The 23,653-nt window shown below is 53.6% G+C and overlaps 2 protein-coding genes and 1 long non-coding RNA gene across 7 annotated transcripts in view; 2 read left to right on the forward strand and 1 right to left on the reverse strand.

Moving 5' to 3' along the window:
* The window catches only part of PIK3C2B (phosphatidylinositol-4-phosphate 3-kinase catalytic subunit type 2 beta), a 35,236-nt gene extending 21,994 nt beyond the window's left edge, over positions 1-13,242 (forward strand). Inside the window, exons 13-33 of the mRNA XM_066335986.1 lie at positions 491-658; positions 1,827-1,938; positions 2,432-2,574; positions 3,549-3,737; positions 4,767-4,860; positions 4,940-5,034; positions 5,757-5,937; positions 6,481-6,588; positions 6,666-6,758; positions 7,453-7,582; positions 8,151-8,287; positions 8,380-8,549; positions 8,963-9,119; positions 9,210-9,319; positions 10,694-10,895; positions 10,975-11,093; positions 11,172-11,289; positions 11,489-11,570; positions 12,122-12,228; positions 12,303-12,431; positions 12,515-13,242. Of these exons, the coding sequence (XP_066192083.1) occupies positions 491-658; positions 1,827-1,938; positions 2,432-2,574; positions 3,549-3,737; positions 4,767-4,860; positions 4,940-5,034; positions 5,757-5,937; positions 6,481-6,588; positions 6,666-6,758; positions 7,453-7,582; positions 8,151-8,287; positions 8,380-8,549; positions 8,963-9,119; positions 9,210-9,319; positions 10,694-10,895; positions 10,975-11,093; positions 11,172-11,289; positions 11,489-11,570; positions 12,122-12,228; positions 12,303-12,431; positions 12,515-12,703 (2,833 nt within the window). The 3' untranslated portion in view covers positions 12,704-13,242. The remainder of the gene's footprint in view (positions 1-490; positions 659-1,826; positions 1,939-2,431; positions 2,575-3,548; positions 3,738-4,766; positions 4,861-4,939; positions 5,035-5,756; positions 5,938-6,480; positions 6,589-6,665; positions 6,759-7,452; positions 7,583-8,150; positions 8,288-8,379; positions 8,550-8,962; positions 9,120-9,209; positions 9,320-10,693; positions 10,896-10,974; positions 11,094-11,171; positions 11,290-11,488; positions 11,571-12,121; positions 12,229-12,302; positions 12,432-12,514) is intronic.
* A 454-nt stretch (positions 13,243-13,696) lies between these two features.
* Positions 13,697-21,853, forward strand: PPP1R15B (protein phosphatase 1 regulatory subunit 15B). 4 transcript variants are annotated; one of them, XM_066335879.1, is made up of 3 exons: positions 13,697-15,346; positions 19,629-19,646; positions 19,895-20,011. In XM_066335879.1, the coding sequence occupies exons 1-3, from the start codon at positions 13,730-13,732 to the stop codon at positions 19,994-19,996; spliced, it is 1,737 nt and encodes a 578-aa protein (XP_066191976.1). In that variant the 5' UTR covers positions 13,697-13,729; the 3' UTR covers positions 19,997-20,011. The 4 variants fall into 4 exon arrangements, with proteins under 4 accessions (XP_066191976.1, XP_066191975.1, XP_066191977.1 ...); XM_066335878.1 differs by lacking the exons at positions 19,629-19,646; positions 19,895-20,011 and adding an exon at positions 20,294-21,853; XM_066335880.1 differs by lacking the exons at positions 19,629-19,646; positions 19,895-20,011 and adding an exon at positions 20,161-20,287.
* LOC136371653 (uncharacterized) lies at positions 15,331-16,340 on the reverse strand. Of its 2 annotated transcripts, none has more exons than XR_010745383.1 (2): positions 16,262-16,340; positions 15,331-15,732 (listed from the first exon to the last, which is right to left on the reverse strand). It is a non-coding gene; the product is annotated as an uncharacterized lncRNA (long non-coding RNA). The 2 variants fall into 2 exon arrangements; XR_010745384.1 differs by lacking the exon at positions 16,262-16,340 and adding an exon at positions 16,191-16,223.
* Positions 21,854-23,653: the final 1,800 nt, after the last annotated feature.

The following is a 23,653-nucleotide window of genomic DNA, read 5'->3' on the forward strand; positions in this document are numbered from 1 at the left end:
CCCCCTGACCCCATCCCTGTCCCCCTGACCCCATCCTTGTCACCCTGACCCCATCCCTGGCACCCCAAACCTACCCCAACCCTCTGACCCCACCCCTGTCACCCTGACACCACCCCTGTCCCCCTGAGCCCGCCCCTGTCACTCTGACCCCATCCCTGTCACTCTGACCCCATCCCTGTCACTCTGACCCCACCCCTGGCACCCCGAGCCCATCCCTGGCACCCCGAGCTCACCCCAACCCTCTGACCCTATTGCTGTCACCCTAACCCCATCCCCAGCCCCCTGACCCCACCCCTGTCACCCTGACCCCACCCCCAGCCCCCTGAGCCCACCCCTGTCACCTCTAACCCCATCCCTGTCCCCCTGACCCCATCCCTGTCACCCTGACACCACCCCTGTCCCCCTGACCCCATCCCTGTCACTCTGACCCCATCCTTGTCACCCTGAGTCCCCCCAGCCCCCTGAGCGCACCCCGGCCTCTCTCCCGCAGGATCTGTTTCCCGGTGCAGGTGAACCGGCTGCCCCGGGAGACCCTGCTCAGTGTCACCCTGTTCGCCGTGCCCGTGTCACCCCCGGGCGGCTCCTCCGACACCAACAGACAGCGGCGGGTCCCCGAGGCCCTGGGCTGGGTCACCACCCCCCTCTTCAACTTCAGGCAGTACGTGGGGACCCCTGGGGCTGGGCTGGCGTCCCTGGGGGGCACAGGAGGGTCCCCAGCACCTCGGGGTGCCCAGAAACTCGGTGTCCCCAATGCCATGGGGTCCCCAGTGCCGTGGGGTCCCCAGTCCTGTGTGGTCCCCAGAACCTTGGGGTTGGGCTGGCATCCTTGGGGGGGACAGGAGAGTCCCCAGAACCTTGGGATGCCCAGAAACTCGGTGTCCCCAGTGCCGTGGGGTCCCCAGAACCTTGGGGGTGGGCTGGCATCCTTGGGGGGCACAGGAGGGTCCCCAGAACCTTGGGATGCCCAGAAACTCGGTGTCCCCAGTGCCATGGGGTCCCCAGTGCTGTGGGGTCCCCAGAACCTTGGGGGTGGGCTGGCATCCTTGGGGGGCATGGGAGAGTCCCCATTGCAATGGGATCTCCAGAACCTCGGGGTCCTCAGTGCCATGGTGTCCCCAGCACCTTGGGCACAGTGAGGGGCTGGGCTGGCATCCTTGGGGGGCACAGGAGAGTCCCCAGGACCTTGAGATGCCCAGAAACGTGGGGTCCCCAGAACCTTGGGGTGCCCAGAAACTTGGTGTCCCCAGTGCTGTGGGGTCCCCAGAACCTTAGGGGTGGGCTGGCATCCTTGGGGGGCATGTCCCAGTGCAATGGGATCTCCAGAACCTCGGGGTGCCCAGTGCTGTGGGCACAGGGAGGGGCTGGGTCCCCAAGGATGGCAGGGGGACAAAAGAGTCCCCAGAACCTCGGGGCATCTAATACTGTGGGGTCCCCAGGACTTTGGGCACAGGGAGGGGCTGGGCTGGCATCCCTGGGGGCACAGGAGGGTCCCCAGAACCTTGGGGTCCCCAGTGCCATGGACGCAGGGAGGTGCTGAGCTGGCATTCTTGGGGGTGACAGGAGGGTCACCAGTGCCTTGGGGTCCCCAGTGCCTCAGTGTCCCCAGTGCCGTGGGGTCCCCAGCACCCCGGGCACAGTGAGGGGCTGGGTTGGCATCCTTGGGGACACAGGAGGGTCCCCGGGACCTTGGGGTACCCAGAGACTCCCCCAGTGCCTCAGTGTCCCCGGTGCCTCAGTGTCCCCAGTGCCTCAGCTCAGCACTAGCAGCAGTGCCACCCTCGTGCCCCAGCACAGTGTCCCCCCAGTGCCACCCTTTGTCCCCGCAGGGTCCTGACCTGCGGCCGGAAGCTGCTGGGCTTGTGGCCGGCCACTCAGGACAACTCCAGGGCCAGGTCGAGCGCCCCAAACTTCCACCAGCCCGACAGTGTCATCCTGCAGGTGAGTCCTGAGACTCCAGGGGCACAAAGTCCCCTGAGAGAGGATGAGGAGCTGCCCTCAGTGAGGATGAGGAGTTCCTCTGAGTGAGGATGAGGAGGTGCCCTCAGTGAGGATGAGGAGTTCCTCTCAATGAGGATGAGGAGTTCCTGTCAGTGAGGAAGAGGAGCTGCCCTCAGTGAGGATGAGGAGTTCCTGTCAGTGAGGATGAGGAGCTCCTTTCAGTGAGGATGAGGAGTTCCTCTCAGTGAGGATGAGGAGTTCCTCTCAGTGAGGAAGAGGAGTTCCTGTCAGTGAGGAAGAGGAGTTCCTGTCAGTGAGGAAGAGGAGTTCCTGTCAGTGAGGAAGAGGAGTTCCTCTCAGTGAGGAAGAGGAGCTCCCCTCAGTGAGGATGAGGAGTTCCTCTCAGTGAGGAAGAGGAGCTGCCCTCAGTGAGGAAGAGGAGCTCCTCTCAGTGAGGAAGAGGAGCTCCCCTCACCCTCTGCCTCTTCCCCAGATCGATTTCCCCACCTCGGCCTTCGAGGTGAAGTTCACCAGCCCTCCCGCGGCCGAGGCCAGCCCCAGGTACGATTTCGGCAGCCTGGGGGAGGAGGACCAGCGCCAGCTGCGGGAGGCCATGCAGAAAAAATCCCTTTATTGGTAAATAACACCGAAAATCGCTTGAATTGGGAAATAAACCCCGGGCGTGGCAATGCCCTGCTGAGGGGACACCGGCGACACCCCCAGTGCTACGGGGGCTGTTTGAGGGGCTGGAGTTCTCTGCAGTGTCCTCTTTGGGGACAGCTGGCGGTCCCTCGGCCGGCCTGGCACAGGGGGATCGGGTGTCAGCAGCTGCAGAAAGGGCGGGGGTCCTGGGCAGGGGGACAGCCAGGGACAGCTCAGTGTCCCCTGGGCACGGGGTGCAGGGTCCTGCTGTCCCTCAGCCTCTCCATTCCAGGGTAGGGCGGTGTGAGGGTGCAGGGAGGGCTCGGGGGATTTATTTGGGTTCCAATAAATAAATACAACAGGGGACACACACCCAGCCCCATGGGTCACAGGGATGTCACCTCCGTGACCTGCCAGCCCCATTGTATCCATGTGTTTTAGGGACACAGGGGTGCCATTCCCTCACCTGCCACATGTTTCAGGGGCACAGAAATGTCACCTTCTCAAACCTTGCAGCCCCATGACATCCCTGTGTTTTGGGGTCACAGGAATGTCACCTCCTTGAGCTCCCACTTGTTTTGGGGACACAGAGATGCCACCTCCTCCCCATCCCGCCCCCACCTGCCACGCCCTCGCTGACGCTGTCCCCTCTGTCCCCTCTGTCCCTGCCATCCCCTCTGTCCCCTCTGTCCCCACTGTCCCCACTGTCCCTGCTGTCCCCGCTGTCCCCTCTGTCCCCTCTGTCCCCTCTGTCCCCACTGTCCCCACTGTCCCCACTGTCCCCTCTGTCCCCGCTGTCCCCGCCATCCCCTCTGTCCCCTCTGTCCCTGCCATCCCCACTGTCCCCGCTGTCCCCACCATCCCCTCTGTCCCCTCTGTCCCCGCTGTCTCTGCCATTCCCACCATCCCCTCTGTCCCCTCTGTCCCCGCTGTCCCTGCCATCCCCACTGTCCCCGCTGTCCCCGCAGGCTGACGGAGGCGGACCGGCAGCGGCTGTGGGAGAAGCGCTGTCACTGTCACACGTCCCCCGGCGCCCTGCCCATGCTGCTGGCCAGTGCCCCCAGCTGGGACTGGGGCTGCCTGCCCGACATCTACGCTCTGCTCAGCCAGTGGACCTCCATGAGCCACCAGGACGCCCTGGGGCTGCTGCACGCCACGTAAGCCACCCGTGTCCCTCAGGGGCCACCTCTGCCCGGTATTTTATCGATGACGTGGATGAGGGTGTTGAGTCTTTCATTAGTAAGTTTGACGCTGAGCTGGGAGCGTGTGTTGACCCGTTGGAAGGTGGGCTGGCTCTGCAGAAAGATCTGGAAGGGTTGGATGGGTGGGCAGGGTCTAACAAGGTGAGGTTTAATGAGTCCAAGTGTCCAGTCCTGCACTTTGGCCACAGTAACCCCTGCAGTGTGACACGCTGGGGACGGTGTGGCTGGGCAGTGCCCAGGAGGAAAGGGACCTGGGGATACTGGTGACAGCAGCTGGCCGTGAGCCAGCAGTGTGCCCTGGTGGCCGAGAGGGCAATGGCACCTGGCCTGGATCAGGAATGGGGTGGCCAGCAGGAGCAGGGAGGTCACTCTGCCCCTGGACTCTGCACTGGTCAGGCCACACCTCGAGGGCTGTGTCCAGTTTGGGATGGACACTGAGTGCTGTGTCCAGCTCTGGTGTCTCAGTTTAGGATGGACATTGAGATGTTTGAGCACATCCAGAGGAGGCCCCGAGGCCGGTGAGGGGCTGGAACACAAACCTGTGAGGAATCTGAGGGAGCTGGGGCTGTTTATCCTGGAGAAAAGGAGACTCAGGGGTGACATTGTCACTCTCCACAGTCCCCTGAAGGTGGCTGTGCCCAGCTGGGGCTGGGCTCTTTCTCCAGCAGCACTGACAGAACATCAGGACAGTGTTAACCTGTGCCAAGGGAAATACAGGTTGGATATCAGGAAGAAGTTTTTTACAGAAAGGGTGATGAAGTTCTGGAATGTTCTGCCCAGGCGGAGTCACCATCCCTGATGTGTTTATAAAAATACTGGATGTGGCATTTGGTGCCAGGGTTTAGTTGAGGTGTCAGGGCCGGGTCGGACTCGATGATCCTGAAGGTCTTTTCCAACCTAATGATTCTGTGAGCCACCCCTGGGCCGTGGGGACACCCTGTCCCACGTGTCACTGTCACCCCACGGAGCATGTCCTGGCCGCAGGTTCCCTGACCAGGAGGTGAGGAGGACGGCCGTGCAGTGGATCGACTCCATCTCGGACACGGAGCTGCTGGATTACCTGCCCCAGCTGGTGCAGGTGTGTGGTGGCACTGGGGTGTGGCACACGGGGTGCCCGGCGGTGTCACGGCACCAGTGTGACACTGTCCCCTGCGCAGGCCCTGAAGTACGAGTGCTACCTGGACAGTCCCCTGGTGCGCTTCCTCATGAAGAGAGCCATCTGTGACCTGAAGATCACACATTACTTCTTCTGGTGGGTTTGAGGGGCTCTGGGAGAGGTGGGGGAGGACCCTGAGGGTGGCCTGACCCCACATGTCCCCAAACAAAGGGGCACCCTGAGGCTGCCCTGACCCTTGTGTCCCCAGACTGGGAATGACCCCAAGCCTTGCCTGACTCCAAGTGTCCCCAAGCCAGCAGGGCACCCAAGCCTGGCCTGACCCCTGGTGTCCCCAAACCAAGGGCCCCCAAGCCTGACCTGACCCTGTGTGTCCCCGAGCTGGGTGTGACCCCACGCCCGGCCTGACCCCGTGTGTCCCCACACCAGTGGGGTCCCCAGGGCTGGCCTGACTCCTGGTGTCCCCAAGCCAGCAGGGTCCCCAGGGCTGGCCTGATCCCAAGTGTCCCCGCGCTGGGTGTGACCCTGAGCCTGGCCTGACCCCTGGTGTCCCCAAACCAAGGGTCCCCAAGCCTGGCCTGACCCCAAGTGTCCCCAAGCTGGGCATGACCCTGAGCCTGGCCTGACCCATGGTGTCCCCACACCAGCGGGGTCCCCGGGCTGGCCTGACCCCGAGTGTCCCCACACCAGCGGGGTCCCCGGGCTGGCCTGAGCCCTGGTGTCCCCACACCAGCGGGTCCCCGGGCTGGCCTGAGCCCTGGTGTCCCCACACCAGCGGGGTCCCCGGGCTGGCCTGACCCCGAGTGTCCCCACACCAGCGGGGTCCCCAGGGCTGGCCTGACCCCGCGTGTCCCCAGCAGGCTGCTGAAGGATGGCCTCAAGGACTCGCAGTTCAGTATCCGGTACCAGTACCTGCTGGCGGCGCTGCTGTGCTGCTGCGGGAAGGGGCTGCGTGAGGAGTTCGACAGGCAGTGCCTGCTGGTCACCACGCTGGCCAGGCTGGCACAGCAGGTGCGGGACGCCGCCCCCTCCGCCCGCCAGGTGCGTGCTGGGGCACGGGGAGGGGTGCACAGGGCACCGGGAGGGGTGCACAGGGCACTGGGAGGGGTGCAGGGGGTGCTGAGTGTCAGCCTCCTGTCCAACGCTCACCCCGCCTGTCCCATGCCTGCCTTGTCCCGTCACATTCCTGCCCTATCCTATATCCACCCTGGGTTTTGCCCACTGCGTTCTGTGCCTGCTCCATCCCGTGCTGAGCCCTCTCTATCCCATCTCTGTCCCATGGTGACCCTGTTCCTTGCCCATCCCACTGCATCCCACTTCATCCCACTTCATCCCACTTCATCCCACTTCATCCCACTTCATCCCACTGCATCCCACTTCATCCCACTGCATCCCACTGCATCCCACTCCATTCCATCCCATCCCATCCCACTCCATTCCATCCCATCCCATCCCACTCCATTCCATCCCGTTCCACTCCATTCCATCCCATTCCATCCCATTCCATCCCATTCCATTCTACCCTATCCCATGCCCATCCCATCCCATTCCCACGGACCATTCCCACGGATCCCATTCCCACAGGCCATCCTGCGCGAGGGCCTGGAGGACGTGGCTCAGTTCTTCAAGGCCCACGGCTCGTGCCGGCTGCCGCTCAGCCCCAGCCTGCTGGTCAAGGGCATCGTGCCCCGGGTGAGTGCCGGCCCCGGGGGGCTCGGGGGGCTCCTCTGCCCGCCCCCGGCTCGTCCTGACCCTCCTCCCCACGGCAGGACTGCTCCTACTTCAACTCCAACGCCGTCCCGCTGAAGCTCTCCTTCCAGAACGTGGATCCGCTCGGCGAGAACATCCGCGTCATCTTCAAGGTGAGCCCGGCGCCTTTGGAAATGCCCAAATCCTGGTGCAGCCCCCGGGATTGCTCCGGGCTCTGATGGCTCTGGTGGCTCTGGTGGCTCTAATGACTCTGGTGGCTGTCCCCTGTCTCTGATGGGTCTGGTGGTTCTGGTGGCTCTAGTGGCTGTCCCCTGTCTCTGATGGCTCTGGTGGCTCTGACGGCTCTGGCAGCTGTCCTCTGTCTCTGGTGGCTGTCCCCTGTCTCTGACGGCTCTGGTGGCTGTCCCCCATCTCTGGTGGCTCTGGTGGCTGTCCCCTGTCTCTGGTGGCTCTGGTGGCTCTGGTGGCTGCCCCGTCTCTGACGGCTCTGGTGGCTGTCCCCCATCTCTGGTGGCTGTCCCCTGTCTCTGACGGCTCTGGTGGCTGTCCTCTGTCTCTGGTGGCTCTGATGGCTGTCCCCTGGCTCTGACGGCTCTGGTGGCTCTGGTGGCTGTCCCGTCTCTGGTGGCTCTGGTGGCTGTCCCCTGTCTCTGGTGGCTCTGGTGGCTGTCCCGTCTCTGACGGCTCTGGTGGCTGTCCTGTCTCTGACGGCTCTGGTGGCTCTGACGGCTCTGGCAGCTGTCCCCCATCTCTGGTGGCTCTGGTGGCTGTCCCCTGTCTCTGACGGCTCTGGTGGCTCTGGTGGCTGTCCCGTCTCTGACGGCTCTGGTGGCTGTCCCCCGGCAGTGTGGCGATGACCTGCGGCAGGACATGCTGACGCTGCAGATGATCCGCATCATGAACAAGATCTGGGTGCAGGAGGGGCTGGACATGCGCATGGTCATCTTCCGCTGCTTCTCCACCGGCCGCGGGCGAGGTGAGACGGAGCTGGGGCGTCCCCAGGGGTCACCAAGCTCCGGGTGGGGCCGGGGGTGGCTTTGGGACACCTGATGCCACCAGTCCATCCCTGTGCTGGTGACAAAGGGGGTCAGGTGCAGGGGAAATGGGCCACTGAATAACAGAATCAATATGATCCCAGCAGAGGCTGTTTATTGTTCCCATCACACGGCAGATACAGATTTTAGGTCTGCTGTCCATCTCTGGGTTGGCCCAGCTGCTTCTCCCTGAGGCAGGCACATCCTTCAGGACACCAACTGCTCACTGTCCATCCTCACCTTGTCCTCCCCTGTCCAGGGTTTGCGTTTTTTGCAGGCAATTTCTCAGGCTCTCTTCTTATTTTTGATCCCGTTGTTTTCTCAGTGACTTTGATGAATTCCTGAGGGCTCTAACAACAGAGCTGCAGGTGGTTTGATGACATTACTCACAGCCAGAATGGGCTGTGTTATACAGATGCATTGCTATGGTCGAGGTCATGGGTTTTGGGGTTGGTGACAAAGGGGGTCGGCGTGGTTTTTGGGGCCTCATCCCAGTGTCCCACCTGCCAGGCATGGTGGAGATGATCCCCAACGCCGAGACCCTGCGGAAGATCCAGGTGGAGCACGGCGTCACCGGCTCCTTCAAGGACCGGCCGCTGGCGGACTGGCTGCAGAAACACAACCCCAAGGAGGATGAGTACGAGAAGGTGAAGGAGGAATCCCTGCTCCTCGTGTCCCCATTCCAGGGACCAGCCCCTGGATGCTTCCCATCCTTTCTCCTTGTCCTCTTTCCTTGCAGGCCGTGGAGAACTTCATCTACTCCTGCGCCGGCTGCTGCGTGGCCACCTACGTGCTGGGCATCTGTGACAGGCACAACGACAACATCATGCTCAAGACCACGGGCCACATGTTCCACATCGATTTCGGCAGGTTCCTGGGCCACGCCCAGATGTTTGGCAACATCAAGAGGTGAGAGAGAGGCCCCTGGAGGGGGGGAAAGCTCCCTGTCCTTGTCGTGGTGGCGGGTGACCTCTCCTTCTTCGTGTCCTGGTGCTGGGTGACCTTTCCCTCTACTTGTCCTGGAGGGAGGTGACATCCTTCTCTCCTTGTCCTGGTGATCAGTGACCTCACCCTCTCCATGTCCTGTCAGTGGGTGACCTCTCCCTCTCCATATCCTGACCAGTGACTTCTCCCTCTCTGTGTCCTGGTGATCAGTGACCTCTCCTCCATGTCCTGGTGATAAATGATGTCTCCCTCTCTGTGTCCTGGTGATGAATGATGTCTCCCTCTCCATGTCCTGACCAGTGACTTCTCCCTCTCCATGTCCTGGCAGTGGGTGACCTCTCCCTGCTCACTTTGTCCCTGCTGTCCCCCCTGCGCAGGGACCGGGCGCCTTTTGTCTTCACCTCGGACATGGCGTACGTCATCAACGGCGGGGACAAGCCCTCCAGCCGCTTCCACGACTTCGTGGACCTGTGCTGCCAGGCCTACAACCTGATCCGCAAGCACACCCACCTCTTCCTCAACCTGCTGGGGCTGGTGAGAGCTGGGGGAGCCATAAAATCCCCCTGAGGGGGTCCCTTTGTCCCCTGTCCTCATCCCTGTCCCCATCGCTGCCCTCCCGGCCAGATGCTGTCCTGTGGCATCCCCGAACTCTCCGACCTGGAGGACCTCAAGTACGTCTACGACGCTCTGAGGCCGCAGGACTCTGATGCCGATGCCACCACCTACTTCACCAGGTGGGGCGCTGGGATTTTGGGTGTCCAGCATTCCCAGGAACGCCATGGGGTTTTGGGGTGTCCCAGTGTCAGCGTTCCCAGGAATGTGCTGGAATTTGGGGGTGTCCCAGACACACAGTGGCATTTTGAGGTGTTCCAGACACACAGTGGGATTTTTGGGAGTCCCAGGAACACGGTGGGATTTTGGGATGTCTCAGTGTCAGCATTCCCAGGAACGTGTCGGGATTTTGGGGAGCCCCAGACACACAGTGGGATTTTGGGGTATCCAGAATTCCCAGGAAGGTGCTGGGATTTTGGGGTGTTCCAGGCACGCAGCAGGATTTTGGGATGTCCCAGACACACAAGTGGCATTTTGAGGTGTTCCAGACACACAGTGGGATTTTGGGGTATCCAGAATTCCCAGGAAGCTGCTGGGATTTTGGGGTGTCACAGACACACAAGTGGCATTTTGAGGTGTTCCAGAACCACAGTGGGATTTTGGGAAGTCCCAGGAACACGGTGGGATTTTGGGATGTCTCAGTGTCAGCATTCCCAGGAATGTGTTGGGATTTTGGGGAGTCCCAGACACACAGTGGGATTTTGGGGTATCCAGAATTCCCAGGAAGGTTCTGGAATTTTGGGGTGTTCCAGGCACACAGCAGGATTTTGGGATGTCCCAGACACACAGTGGCATTTTGAGGTGTTCCAGACACACAGTGGGATTTTGGGGTATCCAGAATTCCCAGGAAGCTGCTGGGATTTTGGGGTGTCCCAGGCACAGAGTGGTATTTTGAGGTGTTCCAGACACACAATAGGATTTTGGGGAGTCCCAGGAACGCGGTGGGATTTTGGGATGTCCCAGTGTCAGCATTCCCAGGAACGTGTTGGGATTTTGGGGACTCCCAGACACACAGTGGGATTTTGGGGTATCCAGAATTCCCAGGAAGGTTCTGGAATTTTGGGGTGTTCCAGGCACACAGCAGGATTTTGGGATGTCCCAGAAACACAATGGGATTTTGGGGTGTTCAGACACACAATAGGATTTTGGGGAGTCCCAGGAACACGATGGGATTTTGGGATGTCTCAGTGTCAGCATTCCCAGGAACGTGTTGGGATTTTGGGGAGTCCCAGACACACAATGGGATTTTGGGGTGTTCCAGGCACACAGCAGGATTTTGGGATGTCCCAGACACACAGTGGTATTTTGAGGTGTTCCAGACTCACAGTGGGATTTTGGGGAGTCCCAGGAACACGGTGGGATTTTGGGATGTCCCAGTGTCAGCATTCCCAGGAACGTGCTGGCATTTTGGGGTGTCTCCCCAGGTGGGTGACACAGCAGCAGCCAGCGCTGTCCCTCGAACGGTGACACTGAGCAGGCGGCGACCTCGTTTGCAGGTTGATCGAGTCCAGCCTGGGCAGCGTGGCCACCAAGCTCAACTTCTTCATCCACAACCTGGCGCAGATGAAGTTCACGGGCTCGGACGCCCGGCCCACGCTGTCCTTCGCCCCCCGCACCCACACCCTCAAAACGTCCGGCCGGATCCGCGACGTCTTCCTCTGCCGCCACGAGAGGGTCTTCAACCCCAGCAAGGGCTACGTGAGTGGGGACACCCGGGGACAGCTGGGGACAGCTGGGGATGGACCCAGGCTGGGCTCACGGCCCCACCTCTCCGCAGACCTACGTGGTGAAAGTGCAGCGCGACAACGAGGTGACCTTCGTGCAGCGCACCTTCGAGGAGTTCCAAGAGCTGCACAACAAACTGCGCCTCCTCTTCCCTTCCTCGCTGCTGCCCAGGTAGCCCTGAAGCCCCTCAGGACCTCCAGAGAGTCCCCAAAGTCCCCTGGGGGCACCTCTGAGTGTGTGTCCCCGCAGCTTCCCCAGCAGGTTTGTCATCGGGCGCTCGCGGGGCGAGGCGGTGGCCGAGCGGCGCAAGGAGGAGCTCAACGGCTACATCTGGCACCTGATCCACGCCGCCCCCGAGGTGGCCGAGGTGGGGACACGGGCTGGGGGCCGCAGGGAGGTGGGGACAGCGCCAGAGCCACCAGCGGGGCGGGGAAAGGCTTGGGGACAACGCCAGCTCATAGAGCATTGGTGTGTGCCCCACGCAGAGCACGGGCACGTGGCCTGGTTGTGAATGGTGGGGATGTTGTCACTGCTGTCACCACTAATGTCACCTCCTGACCCTGCAGTGTGACCTCATCTACACCTTCTTCCACCCTCTGCCCCGAGATGAGAAGGCAGCTGGAACCAACCCGGCCCCGAAGCCAGCAGGTGGGGAAGGGGTGATTTTGGGGGGCGATTTTTGGGGGGCGATTTTGGAGGGTGATTTTTAGGGGAGTTATTTTTACTGGGTGATTTTCGGGGAGTGATTTTGGGGCGGGTGATTTTTGGAGGGTGATTTTTAAGGGGTGATTTTGGGGGTGATTTTTAGGGGGGTTATTTTTAGTGGGCGATTTTTGGGGGGGTTATTTTTAGGGGTGTGGTTTTTAGTGGGTGATTTTTGGGCAGGTGATTTTTGGGGGGTGATTTTTAGTGGGTGATTTTTAGGGGGTGATTTTTAAGGGGTGATTTTGGGGGTGATTTTTAGGGGGGTTATTTTTAGTGGGCAATTTTTGGGGGGGTGATTTTTGGGGGGCGATTTTTAGTGTGTGATTTTTAGTGGGTGATTTTTAGTGGGTGATCTTTAGTGTGTGATTTTTAGTGGGTGATTTTTTGGGGGTGATTTTTAGGGGGTGATTTTTAGTGGGTGATTTTTAGGGGGTGATTTTGGGGGGGGAGGTGTGACATCAGGGGTCTCCCATCCCTCCTGTCCCCCTCTCCAGATGCCACCTGGGCTCGATCCCTGGGCAAGGTCGGCGGGGAAGTGAAACTCTCCATCTCCTACAAGAACAACAAGCTCTTCATCATGGTGATGCACATCCGAGGGCTGGTAGGTCCCCGGTCCCCACGGGGAGCGGGGTGAGGGGACTGTCCCCTCCCTGCACTCACGGCGTGTCCCCACAGCCACCCCTGCAGGACGGCAACGACCCCGACCCCTACGTCAAGACCTACCTGCTGCCCGACCCCCAAAAAACCACCAAGAGGAAAACCAAAGTGGCCCGAAAAACCTGCAACCCCACCTACAACGAGATGGTAAAGCGGGACTTGGGGTGGATTTGGGGTGTCCCCGCAGGTGACCCGTGGCTGAGGGGTTTTGTCCCCGTTGTGTCCCGCAGCTGGTGTACGACGGGATCCCCCGGGGGGACCTGGAGCAGCGGGAGCTGCGGCTGAGCGTGCTGAGCGAGGAAGGATTTTGGGAGAACATCCTGCTGGGGGAAGTGGGGATTCGCCTCCGAGACCTGGACCTGGCCCAGGAGAAGATGGGCTGGTTCGCCCTGGGCTCCCGAGGCCACGGCACCCTCTGAGTCCCCTCTGTCCCCACCCCAGGGACCCCCGGGTGTGTCCCCAAAAAGGGGCGCTGCCCAGGTGGCTTCTTTTTTAAGTTTACCTTGTGTCAAGGGAGCAACGCGGGGAGGGAGGGGCGTGATGGGGCGGTTCGGGGGGGTTTATTTCTTCCTTTGGGATCTCGGTATTTTAATTGTTTTTAATAACGAGTAGCGCGAGCAGAGGAGGGGAGGGAGAGGTGGCACAGGAGGGAGGTTTGGGGGGTTTTGTGGTGACCCCCCGCCCTAGGAACCGGGTAATTCCCACCGCGGGGAATTCGCTCCCAAAGGAGAGCGGCGTGGCGGGGTGCCCGTCCCGTGTGGCTGCAGGGCCACCTTTGCTGTCCCCGTGTCCCTGGGGACAATCTGTGTCCTCTCCCCTGCCTGCCAACCCGGCCCCGGGTGCGGGCTTGGTGCCTGTGGTGCTTTGTTTACAGCGACAGCTCCGTAAACGGACGAAATGTTTCTCAGGATCGAGAATAATTAACTTTAACCTTTATATTAAAAGTTTTAAATATTGGCTCTGCTGGCAGTTGGGGCGCGGGGGGTGGCCTGGCTTCTTAAGGGTGGGGGAGTTGGGAATTTCTGAGACCCTCCTGCCTGGAACAGGGGATGGGATCGGAAAAGGGGATGAAAGGCACGGGGTGGCACATCTGCCCCTCCGCCTGCACATCTGGGCACACATCTGCCCGCACCTCTGCCCACGCTGGAGGTCTGGGGTCTGCTTCCCTCAATCCTCCAGCTCCTCTCCTAGTGCACCCCTCACCCAACACTGTCCCTGCGGCTGACAAAAGTGTCCCCAAAGTGTCCCCAAAGTGTCCTGTGAGCGACCCCGGGTGGGTTCGGGGTCCCCCCGCTCCCCCTCCGACCCCGCCGAGCCGCCAGGGGGCGCTGCCGCGAGCCGCGCTCCGGCTGATGCAATACCCGCGGGGCGTGGCCAAGTAGGAAGTAGGCGTGGCCTCGCTGACACCGCCCAATGGGAGGTAGTGATGCGAAGTGGGCGGGGCAATGACGGTTCCGTCCCGCCCCTCCCTCTGGGAACGGAAAGCGCCGAGGCGGCGGCGCCGCCATTTTGTGCTGAAGCTGCCTCAGGATGGAGTCGAAAGCCGAACCGGAGCTGTCCGCCGTCCCCCGAGCCTTCAGACTCACCGCCCCGCCACGGAGCGCCGCTCCACGCGCCCCTCCGCATCGCTGGCAACGCTGAACGGCCTCATGGAGCACAGCGGTCGGGAACGCGCCGGCCCCGGCTTGGGATGGGCCCGACTGGGCCTGGCCGGGGCCTGGCCGAAGCTGGCGGCGCCCAGCGCGGCCCCCGCCGGCGGCTCGTCCCAGGCGAGCCCGCCCTTCTCATGGCTGCGAGTGGTGTCGCAGCTGCTGTCACCGCTGCCAGCCCTCTTACAGCGGCTGCTGCCCGGCGCCGCGCTGAGCTCCGCGCTGTGCCCCGCCAAGGCACCGCCGCCGCTGGTGCTGCTGCCGCAGGCGGACACGTCGCTGGACTGGGCCGAGGAGGAACCCCCGGAGAAGCGGCCGGAGAGCGGCCCCGAGCCGCCGGTGGGGCTGTGGGGAGCCGGGCTGGTGCGGAGCGGCCTGGGCGCTTTTCCCACGGATTATTGGTACGTGCTGAGCGTGGAGCAGAGCAAGAGCCACCTGCCGCAGCCCCTGCGAGCCGAGGGCTTGCCCGAGGTTGAATTCTTGCGCAGCAAACGCCTGGCGTTCCTCCAGCGCTGGCATCTGCCCGTGCCCGACCCCGACCACGGCTACCACAGCCTGGAGGAGGAGCAGCAGCAGCAGCACAGGGCGGTCTGCCGAGAAATCGGGGAGCAGCGCGGCGATAGCGGGGATTTCGAGCAGCCCCAGGCTGCGGGGAGACAGCCCGGAGGTGTCCCCGTGGGGCAGGACGGGCTCCGCGATGCGGCCGAGGAAGGGCAAGCCTCGGCCGGAGAGGAAGGTGAGGACTCTGAAACGGAGCAAAACTTCCCCGTTTCAACCCGACCTGCGTGCGCGAATAAATTAATCGATTATATCATCGGGGGAGTATCGAGCGGGGAGGAGAGTGAGGATGAGGAAGGCTGGGATGATGGTGACGGTGACGAGGATGAAGATGATGACGGCTTTGACAGCGAAGAGCTGCCCTCGGACTCAGAGGCCGGCAGCCAGGACGGGGAGAGGCTTCACCTGTGGAATTCCTTCTACAGCTTGGATCCCTACAACCCTCAGAACTTCACAGCCACCATCCAAACGTCTTCCAGCGAGCCGGAAAAGGCAATGTCTGACATGGAGGAGGATGAGGAAGAGGAGGAAGGCTCGTGGGCGGAATCCTCCGAGGGCTCTCCGAGTTCCGAGGAGGACGAGTGGGACTGTGACAGCGCGGACGAGGCGGAAAACTTGAAACTTTGGAACTCGTTCTGTAGCTCGGACGATCCCTACAACCCTTTAAACTTCACGGCGGCCTTTCAGACGGCGGAGAGAAAAGGGCCGCCGGGTTTGCGGGGGTCCGAGAGGCTGAGCCCCGTCCCCTCCGAGCCCTCGGCCGTGTGTCGGGTGGCACCGCTGGAAAAACACAACTGCGGCGCTCCCGATTCGGCCCAGCGCCGGGAGAAACCCGCCAGTTCCAAGCGGAAAAAGGTAAGGATTTTATTCGTTTTTTTTTTTTTTTTTTGCGTTTCGTTGTTAAAAAGAACAAAACAAACAAAAAAAATAACCAAGCCACAAGAAGGGCACGCTGTGCCAAGTGGGGGTGAGGTCAGCGTTCCGTGATAATTCCCCTGGAATGCTGCGCCTCATCCTTGGCACGTGATGGGAAATTCTGAGACTCGCTGCTGACGGTGTCTTCTGTAAGACTCCGAAATTGGGTTTCCCTTTGTGAGTTGTGATTTCTGTTCCTTTTTCTCTCGTGGTTTCCGCATCCCGAGAAAGTCCGGGGCTGGGGTGTAAATTTTTTATCCTGAGAAACTCCGAAGCTGTGAGGAGTTTTCATTTTTACTTCCTGTTGAAAGGGAGTTTCTTAGGACCTGAAACCAAAAGAATTTTTAGGATTATTTTTATATAATCCCCGCCAAAAAAAAAAAAAAAAAAGGCTTTCTGAGTGTTCTGGAGTAAACTGAGATTCCCATATAAATTATCCCAATATTCCCATTTCTGTGTTTCCCATATAAATTATCCCAATATTCCCATTTCTGTGTTTCCCATATAAATTATCCCAATATTCCCATTTCCGTTCAAGATATTATTAAATACATTATATTATGGGTAAATGTAGTGTTTATATCATATGTACATAAATATATATACTTATTTATAGAATATATATACTTATTTATAGAATATGTATATATACTTATTTATAGAATCCTTATTAATAGAATACTTATTGATAGAAGGGATGTCATAAAAAAAATAGAGGTTTGAGCCCAAACAGGCAGATTAATTTGATTTTTTTTAATTTAGGCATTAGCAATAATAATAATACCATGCTAGGGATGCAGATGAACAGGAATTTATCCTAAATCTTGTGGTGCTGCGAATATTCAAGGTGAATACCTCAAACATCTGGATGAGGAATGACTCGAGCACCAAATCCCTGAGCAACCCAGTGGTTCAACGAGCCGTGCAAGCAGAAAAAAAATGATAATTCTTTACTCTTTTTACAGCAGATCTATTTCTTTCCTCCCTTGAACTCGGATTAATGATTAATTTTGAGCTCTCCTGAGTGCTGGGATTCCAGCGGGGACTTTGGGCCCGGTGATGCTGAAAGAAGCCGCGAGCTGCTGCAATGTCCCACCTGACGTCAGGGCCTCGGGAATTGCGGCCCGACTGATGTAAAGAGGCTGCAAGGTGGGCACGGGGCTGATGTAACAGCGCCTAAAGCCGCTGCTGCAGCCGCCCGGGCACAGCCCCGGGCCTTCCCAGGGATTCCTGGGATCGGTCACCCGCCTCAGAGCCACTCCTCTTTGGGATTCGGGGATATTTCTGCTCCTGGAGCCAGGAAAATAAAAAGTTGGGAGTGTTTGGGCTCAGCGCTGAGGGCACGTGGCTCCTGCTGGTTCTGATCCCACAGATCCTTGGGATTGCATCCTCAGGAATTATTTGGATTATTCAACCACCTCAGAGCGATTCCTTACTGGAATTCTGTGATATTTCTGCTCCTGGAGCCATAGAAATAAAACCTGGGAGTGTTTGGGCTCAGCGCTGAGGGCACATGGCTCCTGGTTCTGATCCCACAGATTCTTTGGGATCACATCCTCAGGATTTCCCAGGAATTTCTGGGATCAGTCACCCGCCTCAGAGCCAGTCCTCTTTGGGATTCGGTGATATTTCTGCTCCTGGAGCCATAGAAATAAAACCTGGGAGTGTTTGGGCTCAGCTCTGAGGGCACGTGGCTCCTGCTGGTTCTGATCCCACAGATCCTTGGGATTGCATCCTCAGGAATTATTTGGATTATTCAACCACCTCAGAGCCATTCCTTACTGGAATTCTGTGATATTTCTGCTCCTGGAGCCATAGAAATAAAACCTGGGAGTGTTTGGGCTCAGCGCTGAGGGCATGTGACTCCTGGTTCTGATCCCATGGATTCTTTGGGATCACGTCATCAGGTATTCCCAGGAATTTCTGGGATTATTCACCCAGCTCAAAGCTGTTCTTTATTAGAATTCGGTGATATTTCTGCTCCTGGAGCCATAGAAATAAAAAGTTGGGAGTGTTTGGGCTCAGCGCTGAGGGCACGTGGCTCCTGCTGCCTCTGATCCCACAGATCCTTGGGATTGCATCCTCAGGAATTTTTGGGATTATTCACCCAGCTCAAAGCTATTCTTTATTAGAATTTGGTGATATTTCTGCTCCTGAAGCCATAGAAATAAAAGTTGGGAGTGTTTGGGCTCAGCTCTTAGGGCACATGGCTCCTGCTGCTTCTGATCCCATGGATTCATTTGGGTCAGGGGAATTTCTACATCCTCAGGCATTCCCAGGAATTCTTGGGATCATTCAGGCAGCTCAAAGCCATTCCTCTTTGGAATTCTGTGATATTTCTGCTCCTGAAGCCATAAAAATAAGAAGTTGGGAGTGTTTGGGCTCAGCGCTGAGGGCACATGGCTCCTGGTTCTGATCCCACAGATCCTTGGGATTGCATCCTCAGGAATTCCCAGGAATTTCTGGGATCAGTCAGCCACCTCAAAGCCATTCCTTCCTGGAATTCTGTGATATTTCTGCTCCTGGAGCCATAAAAATAAAACCTGGGAGTGTTGGTTGCACTTTGGGCTCGGCTCTGAGGGCACGTGGCTCCTGCTGCCTGTGCTCTCACATCCTTGTGAGATCAGATCCTTGGGATCACATCCTCAGGAATTCCCAGGAATTTCTGGGATTATTCACCCAGCTCAAAGCCATTCATCATTGGAATTCTGTGATGATATTTCTGCTCCTGAAGCCATAAAAATAAAAAGTTGGGAGTGTTTGGGCTCAGCTGTGAGGCTCCTGCTGCCTCTGATCCCACAGATTCTTTGGGATCTGGGGAATTTCTGCATCCTCAGTGATTGATGAAGTCACCTCTTCATCCCATCCTTCTGTGAAAAATCTCTTTTCAAATGTATAAGTTTTATATAAAAACCACCCCAATCCTCTTACCCCTTCTGTTCTGTCACAACCAGAAAATACACTCTTTTTTTTTTTAACAATAAAACATAACACAGGTCAGTTATACACAGACTATTTATTCTGATATTTGCAAAAAAAAAAAAAAAAAAAAAACCAAAAAACCCAACTTTATAATGTGCATTTATAACACACCCTCCTCATGCTGGGAATGGAGGACAGACCAGCGTTTTATTTTGCTTTTTTTTGTACATTTCCATGTGTTTTTCTGGAATGCCAGAGTCTGTTTGGAGGAATCCTTCCCGATTTTGGAGGTGCTGACAGGTCACTTTGGGCCTTTTTACAGCTCAAAGCAAAGGCACAAATCGTCCAGCAGGAGCCTTAACTCAGACTAAAACAACTCAGACTAAAACCTAAATGACTTTAAATAAATCTAAAATCTAAATAACCTTTAACTCAGACTAAAATCTTTACTGTAATTTTAGTCTAACCACTGCCAAGTGCAAATCCTGAGCCTATAAATCCCTTTATTTTCCTAAAACAGCTGGAGAGACCTTAAAAGGAGTTTAAAGTGACACTTTAGGTGTGAATATCCTGAATTTCCTTCTAATGAACTTCACCCTCTGGAATTCCAGGAAGGATTGTGACAGTTTTGGTGTGTATATATTAATTTTTTTTAAATGAACTTCACCCTCTGGAATTCCAGGAAGGATTGTGACAGTTTTGGTGTGTGTATTTTGAATTTCCTAACAATAAACTCCACCCCCTGGAATTCCAGGAGGATTTGTTCTGGTCACACAGGGATGAGTGTTCCTTCCTTTTCTGTCCCCGTGGTGACTCACAGGGCTCTTGCAAAAAAAAAAAAAAAACCAACCCAATTTAAACTTCCATTGGCTGAGAATTCCTGATCAAAATCTTTGTTTTTCCACGTCACATTCCTTAAAAAATGACGGAATATTGCCTGAGCACTTCTTTACCAACTTCTACTTAAAACCCAGAAAAATACGAATTTAAACTTTAATTTACTGAGAATTCCTGATGGAAATGTTTGTGTTTTCCAGGTCACACTTGTTAAAAAATGACTGAGTATTGCCTGAGCAGTTCTTTACCAACTTGTACTTAAAACCCAGAAAAATACCCATTTAAACTTCAATTTACTGAGAATTCCTGATGGAAATGTTTGTTTTTTCCAGGTCACACTTGTTAAAAAATGACGGAGTATTACATACACAGTTACTTACCAACTTCTCCTTACAAACCAAAAAAAATGAATTTAAATCTCAATTTGCTGCGAATTCCTGATGGGAATCTTTGTGTTTTCCAGGTGACCTTCCTGGAGAAGGTGACAGAGTATTACACACAGAGTTCTTTACCAACTCTTCTTAAAAACCAAAAGAAAAAGAGTTTAAACTTCAATTTACTGTGAATTCCTGATTGAAATCTTCGTTTTTTCCAGGTCACATTCCTTGAAAAAGTGATTGAATTTTACATATGCAGTCACCTACCAACTTCTCCTTACAAACCAAAAAAAAATGAATTTAAATCTCAATTTGCTGCGAATTCCTGATGGGAATCTCTGTGTTTTTCCAGGTGACCTTCCTGGAGAAGGTGACAGAGTATTACCTGAACAGTTCTTTACCAACTCTTCTTAAAAACCAGAAAAACACCCATTTAAACTTCAATTTACTGTGAATTCCTGGTTGAAATCTTCGTTTTTTCCAGGTCACATTCCTTGAAAAAGTGATTGAATTTTACATACGCAGTTACTTACCAACTTCTCCTTACAAACCAAAAAAAAACTAATTTAAATCTCAATTTGCTGCGAATTCCTGATGGGAATCTTTGTGTTTTTCCAGGTGACCTTCCTGGAGAAGGTGACAGAGTATTACATACACAGTTACATACCAACTTCTCCTTACAAACCAAAAAAATACGAATTTAAATCTCAATTTGCTGCGAATTCCTGATGGGAATCTTTGTGTTTTCCAGGTGACCTTCCTGGAGAAGGTGACGGAGTATTACATCAGCGGCGAGGAGGACAGGAGGGGGCCCTGGGAGGAGCTGGCCAGGGACGGCTGCAGGTTCCAAAAACGCATCCAGGAGACTGAGGAGGCCATTGGGCACTGCCTGAGCACAGAGCACAGGCTCAGGGTATTCCACAGGCTCCAGCAATTCCATTCCCAAAGGACTGAGCCCTTCTAGAACCTTCCAAACCCCTGGGATTTTATCCCCCCCCTTTTTGAAATGAAGGAAAAATCTCCACCAGACGTGGCAGCTGCATGTGCGGAAAGAGGGGAGGAAAAATGGGATTTTTATTTTTTTTTTTCTCCCCTTTTATATTTTTCCTTTCTTTGGTTGGTTGTTTTATTATTATTTTCTCAGTTTGATATCTTGATTAAATCCCTGTGAGGGTGTTCTAATTGCATTCCTGGTAATTAGCACTTGACACAAAGCAGACTGCTCGGGGTTCAATGCATTCCCAAAAAAAAACAAAAATGAAAATTGCCTTTTTTTTTCCTGCCATACTTTGGGAAGTGGGGACTGTTCCTTTGGATTTTTGCACTTTGGAAAAGAAAAAAAAACTATTTTGAAGGAAATATTTCTGGGATTTTCATTCCTTGGAATTGCAGTTTTGATTTCAAATTCCCTGAGGGATTTGCAGCTGAGGGTTTGTTGGTTTTTTTATTTTATTTTATTTTATTTTGTGTGTGTTTTTCTCCATCTTTTCCAGCTTCTCCAAAAGCCTCATTAAAAAAAAAAAAAATCCTTTCCTTTGAAGGGATTTTTCTCACTTTTTTCCCCCTTTTATTTCATGGAATAATCCAATTTTTGGGGTGTTTCTGGAGTATTTTTTTAAATTTAAATATTCCAGCCAGGCTTTAGTTTGATTGATAAATTTAATTTCAATAATTCCCTTTTCCAGAGGATAAATTTCATTTCAATAATTCCTTTTTCCAGGATTATTCCAGAGGGGTCTGGCTTCCTGTCCAACAAATTCCTTAGGTTTTTTATAAGCCAAGGAAATTCCTCATCCTAATTAATAATTAAAACTTAATGAGGCTGTGGATGACGCTCGAATTTAGGGAGGGAAAAAACCTTAATTATTTAATTAATCTCTGCTATCATTCTGCTTTTGGGGAGAGGGATTGAAGTGAATTTTTCTATTCCAATCTGCTGGTCTGGAGAATTTCCTTGGATTTAAGGAGATTATTATGGATTTAAAGAAATCCTCTTGGATTTTAAGGAAATTGAAAGGCCAAAAAAAATTCCCTGTTTTTTTTTTTTTCCCCCCAAAAAAATAAAATCAGTATTAACTCTGTGTGCCCACACTGGGCTCACCAAAAAAACCTTTCAGTGAGAGGACAAAGCTCTTATTTTAAATATTTAAATTATTTTAATTAAAATCATTGAAGGAGGAGGGGAAAAAAAAAAAAGAGGTTTGGAGCCAGAGGTTGGGGTGGGAATTTTCCAAGCAGTGGAAGAAAACTGGAAAAAAAAAAAATTCCAATGTTTGCACAAAGTTGGGTCAATAAATCAATTATTTGTTCAGCTGGGCAGAATAATTTCCATTTTGTAGAAGAAAAAAACCTCAAAGTGCTTTGAGTTTATCCTTCATTCCTTCAGTGTTTAATTTGGAGGAAAATTTATTTTGTCCTGCTTTATCCTGACTTGAAAAAAATCTCAAATTTAAATTTTTGGGGAGGATTTCTCCTTTATTTTTATTGCAGGAAGTGGCAGCTTGGAGTTGAAAACAACAACAACAAAAAATCCTCTTTTTGTGCTGCAGATAGAAAATTTGGAGGATTAATTAATTTCAAGTGGTGATAATTCAAATTCCAGCTATTTTCCGTCCAAAAAAATGGAATTTTTTTTTTCCTCCAAAGAAATAAGATAAATTTGCATCACACCCTCAAATCCACTTGGAATTTTTTTTTTTTTCTTTTTTTGAGGATTTTTTTCTCTTTTTTTTTTATCTCATTTTTCCATGGATTTCCCAGCTGCTTTTTCCCCACGGATCTCCCAATCCCTGGGATTTTTTATTTGTTTTTTTTTGGGAATGTGGTGCTTCAGTTCTTTTATGGACAACTCGAATTTCTTGGTGCTCGGGAGAACCTTGGGGAGAAAAAATGGGAAAAAAAAAAGAGATTTAAATAAGAAACAGCCACTTCCAAAGGGGAAAAAAAATGATATTTTTATCAGCATTCCCATTGCTTGGATGAGCTTTTCCTTCTCCAATCTCCTTTATTTTTTTTTCCAAGTTTTCCATCAGAAAATAGAATTAAATGAACACCAAACCTTTTTTTTTTTTTTTTCCCTGAAAAAACTCCTTTAAAAATTGGTGGGAAGCAAAAAAAAAAAAAAAAAAAAAAACTCGAGGAGGGATTTAAAATCAAAACTGCGATCGGCAGATTTTTATTTTTGTATCGTTTTGAGGAGGGAGAAATTTGGATTTGATTTTTTTTGTGAGTGGTTTTTTTGTTTGTTTTTTTCTTTCTTTCTTTCCTTGATTTGTGACCTCTTCGTTGGGTTTGGTTTTTTTCTACCTAAAAAAAAAAAAAAACAAACCAAAATTCTATTTCTGTACATAAAAAACGATTCGGGATTTAATGTGTCCTAATAAAGAGATTTGCAAGATAAAAAAAAAAAAAAATGGGAGGAATTTTGGGGAAAACTGGAAAAATCCAGGATTTTTTTTTTTGAGGGGGTGGAAAGTGGGAAGATGAATTTGTGGGTTTTTTTTTTTTTTTTTGTTGAGCAGAAAATTCCATCCCAAGGGGAGTTCCTGTGAAATTCCTGGCTGGAATTTTTAGGGAAATTATCCCCAAAAAATCAGGGTGAAAATGGAGGGATAAAGTGGATTTTTTTTCAGGGATTCTCAAGGAATGGGAGGATTTTTTTTTTTTTTTGAGGTTTAACCAAAATCCTGCTTCACCTGGGAATTCCATGGGAATCTCTGGAATGTTGGGAGAGTTTTGGGGAAGAAATTCCAATTTCCTGGAGGTTTATTCCTTAAAAAAAAAAAAAAGCAAGTTTCACTCAGAATTCCTCACCTTGGAGCACAATCCATATTTTCCTCTCTTTATTTCCATTTTCTCCATCCCTAAAATGCCCCAGGGTCGATTTTCCTGATGATCAGGATAAAAACCTGCTGGAATAAAGAAAAAAAAAAAAACCAAAAAAACCCATGGAATTTCCTGCAGCATTCCTGGGAACAAAAAAAAAAAAAAAAAAAAAAGCTGGATATGGACAATGTGGGGGGATTTAAAAACTTCTAGACTTCTAAAATCTGCTTTCTGATAAAAATTGGGATTTTTTTTTTTTTTTCCAGCTGGAATTCCAGCTGGAATT

Source organism: Sylvia atricapilla, chromosome 25 (genome assembly GCF_009819655.1).
Source record: "Sylvia atricapilla isolate bSylAtr1 chromosome 25, bSylAtr1.pri, whole genome shotgun sequence".
NCBI lineage: Eukaryota > Metazoa > Chordata > Aves > Passeriformes > Sylviidae > Sylvia > Sylvia atricapilla.

Excerpts from the sequence above, each read along its gene's own strand:
- PPP1R15B (XM_066335878.1), top strand. The coding sequence starts at position 13,730 with ATGACGGTTCCGTCCCGCCCCTCCCTCTGGGAACGGAAAGCGCCGAGG. Across the intron at positions 15,347-20,293 it reads CCAGTTCCAAGCGGAAAAAG|GTGACCTTCCTGGAGAAGGT; the intron begins GTAAGGATTTTA and ends TGTGTTTTCCAG.